The sequence below is a fragment of the Morus notabilis genome, unplaced genomic scaffold (assembly GCF_000414095.1).
Source record: "Morus notabilis unplaced genomic scaffold, ASM41409v2 Scaffold710, whole genome shotgun sequence".
In the NCBI taxonomy this organism is placed as follows: domain Eukaryota; kingdom Viridiplantae; phylum Streptophyta; class Magnoliopsida; order Rosales; family Moraceae; genus Morus; species Morus notabilis.
In genome coordinates, this window is record NW_010364141.1 from 17,620 (window position 1) to 31,854 (window position 14,235).

Below are 14,235 nucleotides of genomic sequence, written 5' to 3' on the forward strand. Positions count from 1 at the left end.
TTTCAGTAATCTTACCTCGAATCCTTCTCTTGACGTTGAAAACTCTTTGAAATCACTCTTGGTTCGAATCCGGTTTTGATTTGAGACACAAATGGGAGAGAGAGAGAGGGAGAGAGAGAGCACGAAAGTGTGAGAGAGAGAGAAAGAGAGAGAGAGAGAGAGAAACGCACGGGAAAGAAAAAGAAAAGGAAAGAAAAGAAAGGAAAAAGGAAAAAGGAAAGAAAAGAAAAATAAAAGAAAATGACATGTGTAAAATATAACAGTCCAGAAATGCGCCCATACACACTTCTGGATTAAATAAATTACTGTGAATAATTTAAATACCTTAGAATTATTTAAACTCAATTAATTAAATCAGATTAGGCACACTAATAATCTCAATTACCTTAATTAATCTCAATTAATTCTTCAGGGTGTTACATACAATCTATAGATGTTTTCCAAGACAATATAAACCAAGAACATTGTATTCATATAATCTAATTATAAGCTCCTAAACTCCTCCTAATTCATATGCTCAATACGACCATACCACTTTATGGTGCAACCAAATAATGCACACTTTTTTTTTTCTTACAGAAAATAATAGTTTAGTGAAAGCAATATAAATCTTGTACGTCCTTTTCCATCCACTTGAAACTTGAAAGCTCTTCTTTTTTTATACTTTCTCAAGAAAAAATAAAATAAAATAAGGTAACTAATTAATGCATAACATCTCCTCTGTTTTTACAACTAAAACTTGCATCTCTCACCACAAATCATAGTCCATAAGCGCCTATAAAATCCATAAACCTCTTCCCTCCTAAACCACACTTCAAACATTTGTGCAAAAATAGTCTCCTTTGCTTCCTTACCATTCTCTTCCACCAAAATCGTCACATAATCAATACACTCCAAAGCCATGATGAAACAGAGTTTTCTCTGCTTCTCATTCCTCCTCCTCTTCCTCCACCATTGCACTACTACAACTTCAGCTCAGTCGAGTCCGGCTCAAGCTCCGTCCCACGGAGAAAAAATAATAAACATAATTTATTCTTTTTATAAAGAGAATATACATAATTAAGATCTTTATAAAATCAACTAAGTATAAAGCATCAACCAACTATAAACCGTATAAACCAAGTATAAAACATCAACCAGCTATAAACCGTGTGACATAGAGGGTGAGTTATTTATTACTTGACATAAGCGTCAGTATTCTACCAAATCTATATGACAATAAATTATGTGAATTCATTTTTTTTAAGCAAATGTGTACTCACTTATTATATTATTCAATAAAAAATATTTGCGAATTGTGTGATTATGCCTTCAGAAATGTGTTAAATAACTAGTTATTACCGAATAAAGATTTATTCGTAAATCTTCCTTAACCAAATATATAGATTTATTCGTAAATCTTTTATAACCACATCTTTATTCGTTAATCTTCCTTAACCAAATAAGATAGATTTATTCGTAAATCTTTCTTAACTACATCTTTATTTGTCAATCTTCCTTAATCAAATAAATCTAAGCCCGCGCATAAATATGGTTACATCTAAAATTTGACAATGATACTATTTATTGGGACCTTGACGTTCCATTCTTAACAGGTTAATTTTTATTATGACTAGCACAAGCCATTTTTAACGTTTTATCCACGTGGGACTTTTATCCGTGCATTTCCTAACCCTAACTTCTTTTATATAACAATTCAAATTAAAGTCGTTAGTCTCCTAAATTGATTAATTATGATGAGTGATGACTACCCTGTGCTTTATGAAATTGTGTGTTCCAATGAAGCATAGGTCTTTTGACACTTAGGTCCCGTTCATTTCACCGATTTGAGTTTTAATATAGTAAAAAGTACTCAGAAACAATCATATCTAACTTTTTTACTACAGTAAAAAGCTTTTACATAAAGTCACATCTCAACTCGGATCAAAGAACTAAATGGGCCCATAATTTGACGAACTATCATAACGTAACACTCCGTTTGGTACGAGGGAAAGAAAAGAGAATGAAAAGAAAACACATAAAAGAAAAAAAAAAGTGAAGGAAATGAATGAAGTTAATTTCCTTTATAGTGTTTGGTATAATGAGAGGAACGAAAACATGTAATAGCCTAAATAACCATTTTATCAATTGTTTAATATTAATTTAGATTTTAAAATAGGGATACAAAAATAAATTTAGTCATCAATGAGTGGATTCGAGTTTTCCTTCTAATGTTGGAGAGATAAAAAATAGTGACCCCACCTTAATTCTTTTCCATCCTATTTTCCTTTCTCTCATCTCTTCCTTCTTACCAAACAACAAACTCTATTATTTTCCATCTAATAATCCTTCTACCTACTTCATTCCTTCTACTTTTCCATCATACCCAACACACTCTAAATGTTGTCACTATTTTTTTTTTGTTGGTTCCCTATTCATCGTTATCCTTATTCCTCGTATATTTTATGCTATAATAGTAATCTTCGATATAAATAACGGTGCTCGACATCACATCGCAGTGCTCGATATCACATTTTACGTAAAATAAATTTATATATAAAGAGTATTTTAACAAGATTTTTAAAATAGATGGAATTTGTTAACTCATACAAAAGGTAAATCATTTTAAACAAAAGAAGAAATTGGAATTACACTACATATGTGGCAGCAATAGGGAAATTTTAGATTCTTGGCATCCGGAAAGATAATAAAAACAAACTCTTTTAAGTTGGATTTAAGTTTGGGAACAGGTCACCTGGTAGCGTGCATAAGCATCATACTTCCGGGAAACCATAACGAAACATGCACAAAAACAACAACATATAAATAGGCCGTATGTGATTAATACTCTATATACAATATGTAAATAATAATTTATAGATTTAAATGTAAATAACATGCAATATGGCGATCAGCAGTAAAGTTTTGAATTCAGATACAGTTTTAACATGGTTTGTCTGGTTTAGTCAGTGAAAGGAAAATAATGAATCTTAATTAGATTTTTATTAGACTACAGTTTTTATGTAAACTAAGAAGCATAAATACTTTAGTCCTGTACCGCATCTCTCCGAGTGAAGTTCATACTAAGCTAATTTTGGCCAATTTTTGTTTAAGCTTTTGTTTAATATTATACAATCTATAGATATTTTCCAAGACACTATAAACCAAGAACATTGTATTCATATTATCTAATTATAAGCTCCTAAACTCCTCCTAATTCATATGCTCAATACGACTATACCTCTTTATGGTGCAACCAAATAATGCACACTTTTTTTTTTCTTTTCTTACATAAAATCATAGTTTAGTGAAAGCAATATAAATCTTGTACGTCCTTTTCCCTCCACTTGAAACTTGAAAGCTCTTCTTTTTTATACTTTCTCAAGAAAAAATAAAATAAAATAAGGTAACTAATTAATGCATAACATCTCCTCTGTTTTTACAACTAAAGCTTGCATCTCTCACCACAAATCATAGTCCATAAGCGCCTATAAAATCCATAAACCTCTTCCCTCCTAAACCACACTTCAAACATTTGTGCAAAAATAGTCTCCTTTGCTTCCTTACCATTCTCTTCCACCAAAATCGTCACATAATCAATACACTCCAAAGCCATGATGAAACAGAGTTTTCTCTGCTTCTCATTCCTCCTCCTCTTCCTCCACCATTGCACTACTACAACTTCAGCTCAGTCGAGTCCGGCTCAAGCTCCGTCCCACGGAGAACTCTCTCAATCCCCGGCTCAGCCACCAAGCCAACCCCTACCTCAACCACCATCTCAAGTCACCCCTGCTCAAGCCCCGTCCGAAATTCCCCTAGTTCAAGCCCCGCCGCGGAAGGCCAAACCAGCCCCCACTAATGCCACCAAAATCCTAGAAAAAGCCGGCAACTTCGGCGTCTTCATCCGAATCCTCAAAAACACACAAGTCATCAACCAAATTGAAAATCAGCTCAACACCTCCAACTCCTCAACCATTTTGGCCCCTACCAACGGTGCCTTCTCCGGTCTCAAAGCCGGAACTCTAAATTCCCTCACCACAGAGCAAAAAGTCCAGCTTGTTCAGTACCATATTCTTCCATCTTTTATATCACTCTCAAATTTCCAAACTCTCAGCAACCCTGTCCGTACACAAGCTAGTAATACTGATGAGTACCCTCTTAACATTATAACTCAAGGCAATTGGGTGAACATATCGACCGGTCTTGTGAACACCTCGATTTCTGGCACAGTTTATGCAGATAATCAGCTAGCAATTTATAAGGTGGACAGGGTGTTGCTTCCTCTTGCAATTTTCTCTCCAAGGCCAAAGGCGCCAGCACCGGCACCGACATTGTCAAAGCCTAAGAAAGGGGAGTCATCGTCGTCTTCGTCTTATTCGTCAACGGTGTTGAATACTCCGGCCGCCGTGTTAGAGGCATCAAATGCCTTGAGTATTGCCAGAAACGACATGGTGTTGTCGACAGTACTTGCTGTCGTTTTAGCAGTTTTTTCTGTTGGATCGTTTTGATCAGCTTTCTTCTGATGAGGACTGATTGTGTTGTGCTGTAGTTGGATAGGAAGGAATTTGATACATTCCAGTGAGTGGTTTGGAATAAATATTGGTCATTTGCGTTAGACTTATCTGTAGTTTAAACATGCTTTGGTGTTTTGAATGATGGGATTCTGTGCTGTACTATGAATTGAATTAAATTTCATTCTTTTTGTGAGAACTGAAATAAAGCTTGTGACATCTGAAACTGAGAATTAACTACCTCCAAGCTTCAAAATGTTTTTACTTAATGAAGAAAGCATCAATATTTCATACACCACACTTTGTACTTGTACTATTGGTTAGAAGATGAAAATTTGCCTTAGTGAATTATTAATAAAACCGACTAATGTATACAATTTGGTTAGTGAATTACAACTTTTCAATTTTAAATGCAATTGGCTTTGGATAAATAATTTTATTGAAATTCACTAAATCAAAAAATATAACTCATTTACCACATCTATTGTAAACTTATTGCGATTTTAAAATAAATATGGATTCTGCAACATCTATCTTTACTGCACTAGTGCCCAAGTGAAAAAGTACTACTTTCTGTTTTTGTCAAATATCAAATTAGAATTTTTTTGCCAAATATTTTATTTTACCAATAACGGCCGTACTTCTCACCAATGTGTTGATGGCCTCACTTTCTATTTTACATGTCAATGACGTATAAAAGCTGATGTTGCTTGCCGTTTACCATTATATCAGCAGGTTAATGAGTAACACAGCTAGCAAAAATAAATAAATAAATATTCAAATAAAACTAACAAAATAAGAAACATTTTCTTCTTTTTCCTATGTTATTATAAATACTTTTAGCTAAAGAAACTAAGCATTAACTGGCATTGGTTGTGAAGGAAACAGCTAGCGACTTAGCAGTACTGTTCCAAACTTGCAAACAATCAGTGTCAATCCCAATCTTCTGGACTTCTATTTCAGCGGGGCATATGCTAAATTTTTGTCTCAGTGGCGGTGTATATGAAAAATGTATTTCAACAGGACACAATGAGAAAATCACAAATTTATAAAGATTATTTTTAAAAAATAAAAGAATACAGTGAAGGTCGCTCTCCCCACTCATCTTCAAGTGACGGAGCTTATGCTCATGCATTTATGTCAAGAAAATCATGTATATCTTTTTCTCTTTTATTTTCTAAAACAAATCTTCTATTAATCCGTTGAGAGCACCCACTTGAAAACTGCATATGTTTTTCCTGCTTTCCTAAGCAATCTCAATCTCTTCAATAGTCCACTCCACCTTTCGAAAGTACAGAAAATCAAGTGACACTACAAATGTTTTTCATAACTAATTGAAATTTACCATTTAGCAATAGACAAAGTTCATATAATGCAAATTCAAACATGTACATCATATACCAGCCTAAAAAAGTTATACATCATACTCCACGTGATATTATTGTAAGATGATTTTGTAACTTCTGTTGTGTATAAGAAATTCCGTATATTATATAGCTGTTGACAAAATGAGCATTTTTCAATTGGAAAAAAGGAAGAAATATTTTCTCTCTACTGGAAAATCACAGATTAGTGAAAGCAATGTAAACCTTGCGCGTCATTTTCCCCTCCGCTGAAGTACCCACACGTCGACTTGAAATCTCCTCTGTTTATCTGCCTCCTCTGTTTTCTGCTTTCTCAAGAAAACTAGTTCGTAACTCTTTAACGTCTCCTCTGTTTTTTGCCAACTACATTTTCACATCTCACCAAATCCTTATCCAACAACACCTATATAAAGCGTTAACCTCTTCCTCTCCTAAACAACGCCTCAAACATTAGCATTCTCTTCGACCAAAAAACAACCTCATATTTACATCACTTCTTTAAGAAACATGATGAAAAAGTTTCTGATTTCCCTCTCATTCTTGTTTCTCTTCCTCTTCCATAGCAGTGCTAAAACTCTAGCTCAGTCCAGTCCAGCTCAAGCCCCATCCGTGGCTCAATCGCCTTCTCAAAACACGGCTCAAACCCCGGCTCAGTCACCAGCCCAATCTGTTGTCCAAGCTCCCTCACAAGCCCCGGCAGAAATTCCCCTTGTTCAAGCCCCGCCGCGGAAAGCCAAGCCAGCAGCCACCAATGTCACAAAAATTCTAGAAAAAGCCGGCAACTTTGGCGTCTTCATCCGCATCCTCAAAAACACACAAGTCATCAACCAAATTGAAAATCAGCTCAACACCTCCAACTCCTTAACCATTTTGGCCCCTACCAACGGTGCCTTCTCTGGTCTCAAAGCCGGAACTCTAAATTCCCTCACCACAGAGCAAAAAGTCCAGCTTGTTCAGTACCATATTCTTCCATCTTTTATATCACTCTCAAATTTCCAAACTCTCAGCAACCCTGTCCGTACACAAGCTAGTAATACTGATGAGTACCCTCTTAACATTATAACTCAAGGCAATTGGGTGAACATATCGACCGGTCTTGTGAACACCTCGATTTCTGGCACAGTTTATGCAGATAATCAGCTAGCTATTTATAAGGTGGACAGGGTGTTGCTTCCTCTTGGGATTTTTGCACCAAAACCAAAACCAAAGGCGCCAGCGCCGGCACCAACATTGGCAAAGCCAGCAAAAGACTCATCAGCGTCGTCATTGTCCTCTTCCTCATCATCGTCATCGACGGTTGATAGTCCTCCTGTGGCATTAGATGCATCTAGTGCGCATGGTCTTATTCTTACCAGTAATGGCATGGTGTCCTCTACAGGACTTGCTGTCATTTTAGCAGTTTTTTCTGTTGGATTGGTTTGATCAACTCTTTTTTTATTTTATTTTTTGTTCTTTTGACGAGGACTTGCTGTGTTGTGCTATAGTTGAATGTTGAAAGAATTTTGATGCGTTGGAGTGAGTGATTTGGAATGGTGTTTGTCCATTTGCCTTGGATTAGTATTCCGTAAAAACTCATGTTGTTTCATGACATGTACTATTGAATTGAATTGAATTTGATTTTGGCTTTTCTTTGAGCTCTTATAAAAACTAGTGTCTCTGCATCGAAAATTGTAACTGTCAGGTGATATTTGGTATATGAGTTCTGTTTGTTACTGTGTAAACTTTAATTTTTATTTTGTTACAATACTTTTTCCTCACAAAAAATTTAAATTTCTAAAGTCATAATTAAGAATCATGGTTTGAACCTTGATTTAAAGTCATAGGCCGAACGAGCATTTTGTACCTCAAATCGAACAAAGCATATAAAGATTGACAATGGACTACTTACGGTGATTACCAATTTTCCTTTATTTGGACAAAAGTGTTTAGAATGAGAGTATTAAATGCTCGTTTAGTTCACTGATTCGAGTTTTTAATTCGAGTTGAAATGTGATTTTATGTGAGAACTTTATACTGTAGAAAAAAAGTTAGATGTGACTGTTTTTTAGAGCTTTTTACTGTAGTGATACTCGAATTTTAAATTCAAATCGGTAAAATAAAAGAAACATAATTCTTCATTATCCACAGTAATAAAATCATAGGAAACAAATAAATGAATATACATAATTTATAATGAATCACCCTTAATTTAAAAACAATGTCCACTTTTCGTTGCTGCATGATTTACTATGCTGAAGAAAAATACAAGTGAAAATCACATAATCTCATACTCTTTGTGAAGAAAATTTTTATGGTCCAATCATAATGTGGTTGGAAGAAGATCTCCGCCTTCTTCCAACCCCGATTGTACAACAAAAATTGTGTCACTATTATAATAAGGCTCCATACCTTAACCACAATCATAATAATCGAAACTTCAAAACATTATTGAAAAGAGAAACATCAATCTCTCACAATCCACCTTTGAAGTGCAACTATATTAGTGTCAGTTATTAAAAAATGAGAGGCAATATTTCTACTCCCGATAACATAATAAAAAAAAAAAAGAATTTTCTAGGGGAGCTGGTTAGATATAATTTTAGTTATTTATTCAATTTTGCTAAAAGAAAAAATAATAAACATAATTTAATTTTTTTATAAAGAGAATATACAAAATTAAGATCTTTATAAAATCAACTAAGTATAAAGCATCAACCAGCTATAAACCATATAAATTAAGTATAAAACATCAACCAACTATAAACCGTGTGACATAGAGGGTGAGTTATTTATTATTTTACATAAGCGTCAGTATTCTAACAAATCTATAAGACAATAAATTATGTGAATTCATTTTTTTTAAGTAAATGTGTACTCACTTATTATATTATTCAATAAAAAATATTTGGAGATTGTTTGATTTATGCCTTCAAAAATGTGTTGAATAACAAGTTATCACCGAATAAATCGTAAATCTTCTTTAACCAAATAAATAGATTTATTCATAAATCTTCCTTAACCACATCTTTATTCGTCAATCTTTCTTAACCAAATAAATCAAAACCCGCATAAATATGGTTACATCTAAAATTTGACAATGATACTATTTGTTGGGACCTTGGCGTTCCATTCTTAATAGGTTAATTTTTATTATGACCAGCACAAGCCATTTTTAACGTTTTATCCATGTGGGACTTTTATCCGTGCATTCCCTAACCCTAACTTCTTTTATATAACAATTCAAATTAAAGTCGTTAGTCTCCTAAATTGATTAGTTATGATGAGTGATGACAACCTAATTGGTTAAAAATTGCTCCACTTCAATCATAAATTGAAGGTTCGAGTCATCTTAAATTTTACTTAAAAGTGATGATATTCTCTCTTCCCTTATAAATATAAAAAGATTAATCATATGTAATAAGGTTTTTTTTGGCTTAGCAATTATTATTAATTTGTTGGTAGCAAATTATATTTTATTGTGGGCTATACAGATTATGTTTTATTCATTCATCTGTTATCTATTACTAGTAGTTAAAGAACACGTGTTATGCATGTGAGAAGTAATTGTGTGTTAAGTTTTAATTACTGTGTTATTATTAAAAGCATATAATAGCCCAAAAAGAAACTAAAATTTTAAAAATTAAGTTTTAGGGCAAGTAGTCAAAGAAAGATTAAAAAAAGGAATAAAATGAAAGAGAAAAAAATCTTAGAGAGTAAAAAAAAATGTAACGACGTTGTTATTGTTTATGCGTTTTTGACTAAGAAATACATGAACAGTTATAGAAGTACATGAACAGTAAATGAGTTTCTTAAGGTAAAAAGGAAAAAGAAGGAAAAATCAAAAGTAACAAAATAAATAAATACTGAAAATACTGTTTGTAAAGAGTAATTTTTAACAAAAACTACATCGTTTTGATTGACATTTTTATATATAGTTATAGATTATATAAATGGGAGTTCCCTTGAGTTACTATTCAAAAAAAGGGTCCTTTTTGTCCTTTCATTTTTCCTCTCATGCTTTATGTACTTTTCTATTTTATTTCTCTTTCCTTTTTTTTAGGGTGTATTTCTCGAGAAATAAAACTGTGAGATTCAAATTCTGACTTATTTCTCATTTATTTTTTTTCTTTTAGTAGATGTTTGGTTTATAAATTTAGAATTATGATTTAGAATTATTTTCATTTTACGTGTATATTTTATGAAAAAAATACTATAACGAGTCACAAAATATAATTCGAACAATAGTACGAATCTCCATTCTAAACGTACAAATTGTTTCTTTCTGCCCCTCTCTCTACATATCTTCCTTGTTTTATTTTTTGTTTTGTCATTATGTGGTTGTTTTTTCGCGTTTAGTATGTTTTTTTTCGTTTTCTCTTACTTTTTTAATCTTAAAGAAAATTATACGTATTTATAGACCCTATGAAGCTTCACTGTTCCCTGAGATTGGCTTTGGGCTTTTCCTGCGCAGCTTAGGTGGAAGGCGAAGAAGGCCTCCTTCCGGGTGTGATCAATGTGTGATATTCTGAATCCTCATTCCTAATGGAATCAAAATGATCTCTGGATCGATCAGAAGATCCTTTCAATTGGCTAAAATCCGTTACTTGAACGAAACTAGATCTTGTGGAATCATATTGAATATTTGACGATACATTCCGTACCTTGCTAAAAAACCGATCCTTGTTTTCCAACCACACATTGTCTAACCAAATCCAATTCTCTCTCGATATGTTCCTCAAAAAATCCGATTCGTGCGGATTCTTCCCCCAACTAAAGAAGAGCTTACCAGTCTTGATCGCTACAAAGGTCGATGCTACAACATCGAGCCCGTTGCTGGAGAAGAAAGTCAATTTATTGCTTATGTAGCTTACCCTTTAGACCTTTTTGAAGAAGGTTCTGTTACTAACATGTTTACTTCCATTGTGGGTAATGTATTTGGGTTCAAGGCCTGCGTTATATCACCCGATCTCGATTTTTCATATATAAATGTAACTAATGTATCTCCTTCGGAGAGTATTTCGCCATAATGTCCATGAACAGTTGCTCCTGGAGTGGCCAAATAAGACTTCGCCGATCTTATTACTACAGAGTCAATTTGAACAATTATAACTTGACCTGATTTTAGGTGTGGTCCATGTTTGGTTATACATACATTTTCGAAAAAAAACTGCCCAAGGCTATATATATACACATATGTAGAAAAGCTCATCGTTTTGGTCGAAAATCCTTAAGTTTTCTTTTTTGTCTTTTAGTCCCTCAATTTTCTTCTTTCATGCCCCTCCCTTTTTTTCAATCTTTTATTTTACTCTTTTTTTTTTTTTTACTTTTTTAGTAAACTATTTTTTTTTATGCTTTTTGACTTTTCTTTTCTTTCTTCCCTAATTTTTTTTTCTATCTTGGTTCTTTTTTAGATTTTATATTCAAATTTTATATGCTTTTAATTGTCTTATTTTCAAAACTTTGTTTTGAGACAAAACTTATTGTGACTTGCATTTCTCTCGTCTAACCTTATTAATTTTTTTAATTTGATTCTGTTAGCTAATTTTAAAATGCGACAAAAATGGTGACGTTTTGATCAATATCCTCCCCTCTCCCCGACTGCTTTCTTTTTCTTTTGTTTCTTTTTTACTTTTTAGTCTTTCTTTAGTTCCTTTTGTCTTCCCTCATTTTTTCCTTCTTCTTATGTTTCTTGCCCCTCCATTTTTTCCATTCCATTATTTTACTCTTTTTTTTTTTTTTTTTTACTTTTTGTCTAAAACTTATTTATTTTTTGTATTGGTCCTTTTTTAACTTTTTTTTCTTCCTTCCCTGATACTTTATTTATTTTTTCCATTTTGGTTTTCTTTTGGATTTTATATTTAAATTTTACGTGCTTTTAAATATTTATCATTTACAAAATTTTGTTTGGGACAAAATTTATCATGCCGTGCATTTCCCCGTCTATGTCTTATTTAATTTCTTTATTTTGATTATGTTGGAAGATTTTAAAATGCAATTTTTCCTGGACACAATTTCTTTAAAATTAATCTATGCTTAACTTTTTTTTGGCTTTTTTATTTTCGTTATGCCAAAAGATTCTCTACCATGTAAACCTTTTTTAATGTACTTTCTTTAAATAGTTTTTTCACCGATTGTTCTCATTGAAATATGTTTTTTTAGATATGTCCCTATTTAATTTTTTCCTATGTAATCCTTATTATTTTAATGGCAATATTTACAAATGTTTGTGTTAGTTGTGTGTGTATTAACTAACTAACTAACTAACTAAAAGATCTTTATTATTAAATGAATTATTTAATAATATTACTATAATGAAACAGTTTTAACACACAGAGGAGTTCAACTAGCGTAGATATAAAAGATTGTCACATTTGCCAGCATAGTACGGATTTGATGGACAAGCATTTCTTCCTAAAAGCTAAATCTTTATTTCAAATATTAGCCGACCGTTCGGTTCGCTAATTCGAGTTGAGATGTGATGTTGTATGAGAGCTTTTTACTGTAGCAAAAAAGTTAGATGTGACTGTTTCTGAGAGCTTTTTACTGTAGCAAAACTCGAATAAGCGAAATGAATGGGGCAACAAAGCAATCCCTTCTAAAAAAAGAAAAAAGAAAAAAAACTAACAAAGCAATTGGCTTCCGTAAAATAAAGAAAAGAAAAACAAAATGCAGCTAATTATCAAGGTAGCAGGGTTAGGGATTTAGCCAAACTTGCAAATCATGATCACACTCAATCTTAATTATTCTTGGTTAAAGTACTGGTGCATTTCGCAAAGCAAATAATGAGGTGCATCTTTTCTCACTAATTTATTTGGAAAATAAATCTTCCTTGCATATATCATAGAGTATAACACCCACCTGACAAATACATATGTTTTTCTTTCTTTCCTAAGCAATCTTCTTCTGTCACCTCTTACCATTTATCTTAGAGACGACAGATAAGTGTAACTAGACATTTTTAATTACTGATTAACAACAAGTGATCTCGTTTCACCTAAATTATATCCTCTCCGGCAGTACTTATAAAAACACATCTTTTACTCAAACACCAAGCATCAATCGAACATTAATCTTTGTTTCCCTATAGCAAAGCACAACAATACTAATATATACAAAAAAACTATAAGATGAAACAAGGTCTCATATCCGTCTCATTCCTACTTTTCCTCTTCTACCACTGCACTACCACTTTAGCTGCCGAGTCTCCGGTCCAAGCTCCCTCACAAAGCCAAGCAAAAGCTCCGGCAAAAGGGCCAACTTCAACGCATACTGCGGTCGAACCACCGTCCGAAGTACCGCTTGTTCAAGCCCCGCCACACAAAGCCCTGGCCGGACCAACCGATGTCTCCAAAGTCCTCGAAAAAGCAGGCGGCTTCAGCGTCTTCATCCGCCTCCTGAAGAGCACATCCGTTAGCATTCAGATTGAAAATCAGCTCAACGTCTCCAACACCTTGACCATCTTCGCCCCAACAAACGGCGCATTCTCCGCCCTCAAACCCGGCACTCTCAACTCCCTCTCGACCGAGCAAAAAGTCCAGCTCGTTCAATACCACATTCTCCCTTCATCCGTGTCGCTTCAAAATTTCCAAACTCTAAGCAACCCTGTGAGGACTCAAGCCAGCAATACCTATGACTTCCCACTTAACATTACAGTTGAAGGCAATTGGGTAAACATATCAACTGGAATAGTGAACACCACAATTTCTGCGACAGTTTACGAGGATAATCAGCTTGCCATTTACAAGGTTGATAAGGTTCTTCTTCCTCTTGGCATTTTCGCTCCGAGGCCAAAGCCATTGGTACCTGCACCAGCACCAGTCAAGCCTTCGAAGGAGTCGTCTTATTCGACATTGAACAGCCCGGTTGCTGCGTTGGATGCGTCTAGCGCGCTTAATCTAATGCCCGCGTTAGCAAGTTTTGGAGTTCTTATGGTTGCAACAAGTCTTTATCTGGTGTCGAGTTGAATTTCGCTTTCATGAACATAATGCGAGTGTCTTCCTGAATGATTTTTGTCAATGACGGTTGTTTGCTTTAGACATTTCTAGTACCATATTGATCGTTCCGTATGTAATGTGTTTGTTTGAATTGAATTGAAGATTCGTCGATTTGTTTGAAGTGTTTTCAAAATTCTCTATTTTTCTTTATACAGATCTTCTATATATTCTTTGTGTGATATTGACATCATTTGTACCAAATAAAGTAAGTGGTAGAACAAAGTACGGATCTTCTTAGGATAAAATGACGTTTCAGCAGCCTTAAAATGGTTATGTTATTATCAGTTTGTTTTCCGGGAATTGGATTACTGAAAGTTGTTTGTCAAACTACCCTTTCTTTGTGCTCTTGTTCTTTCTCTTTGTTCACCCAATACGACATCAATTTTTCCCAGGAAACTATGTTGTTGT

The 14,235-nt window shown here is 33.8% G+C and overlaps 3 protein-coding genes across 3 annotated transcripts; all 3 read left to right on the top strand.

Moving 5' to 3' along the window:
- Positions 1-3,593: 3,593 nt before the first annotated feature.
- On the top strand, positions 3,594-4,487 carry LOC21397524 (fasciclin-like arabinogalactan protein 12). The gene has a single exon (XM_010105796.1). The coding sequence runs from the start codon at positions 3,594-3,596 to the stop codon at positions 4,485-4,487; it is 894 nt and encodes a 297-aa protein (XP_010104098.1).
- Positions 4,488-6,361: 1,874 nt separating this feature from the next.
- LOC21397525 (fasciclin-like arabinogalactan protein 12) lies at positions 6,362-7,276 on the top strand. Its single transcript, XM_024170603.1, has 2 exons — positions 6,362-7,116; positions 7,159-7,276. The coding sequence occupies exons 1-2, from the start codon at positions 6,362-6,364 to the stop codon at positions 7,274-7,276; spliced, it is 873 nt and encodes a 290-aa protein (XP_024026371.1).
- Positions 7,277-12,960: 5,684 nt separating this feature from the next.
- On the top strand, positions 12,961-13,797 carry LOC21397527 (fasciclin-like arabinogalactan protein 12). Its single transcript, XM_024170604.1, has 2 exons — positions 12,961-13,057; positions 13,163-13,797. Exons 1-2 carry the CDS (start codon positions 12,961-12,963, stop codon positions 13,795-13,797), a joined length of 732 nt encoding a protein of 243 aa, XP_024026372.1.
- The last annotated feature ends 438 nt before the right edge of the window (positions 13,798-14,235 follow it).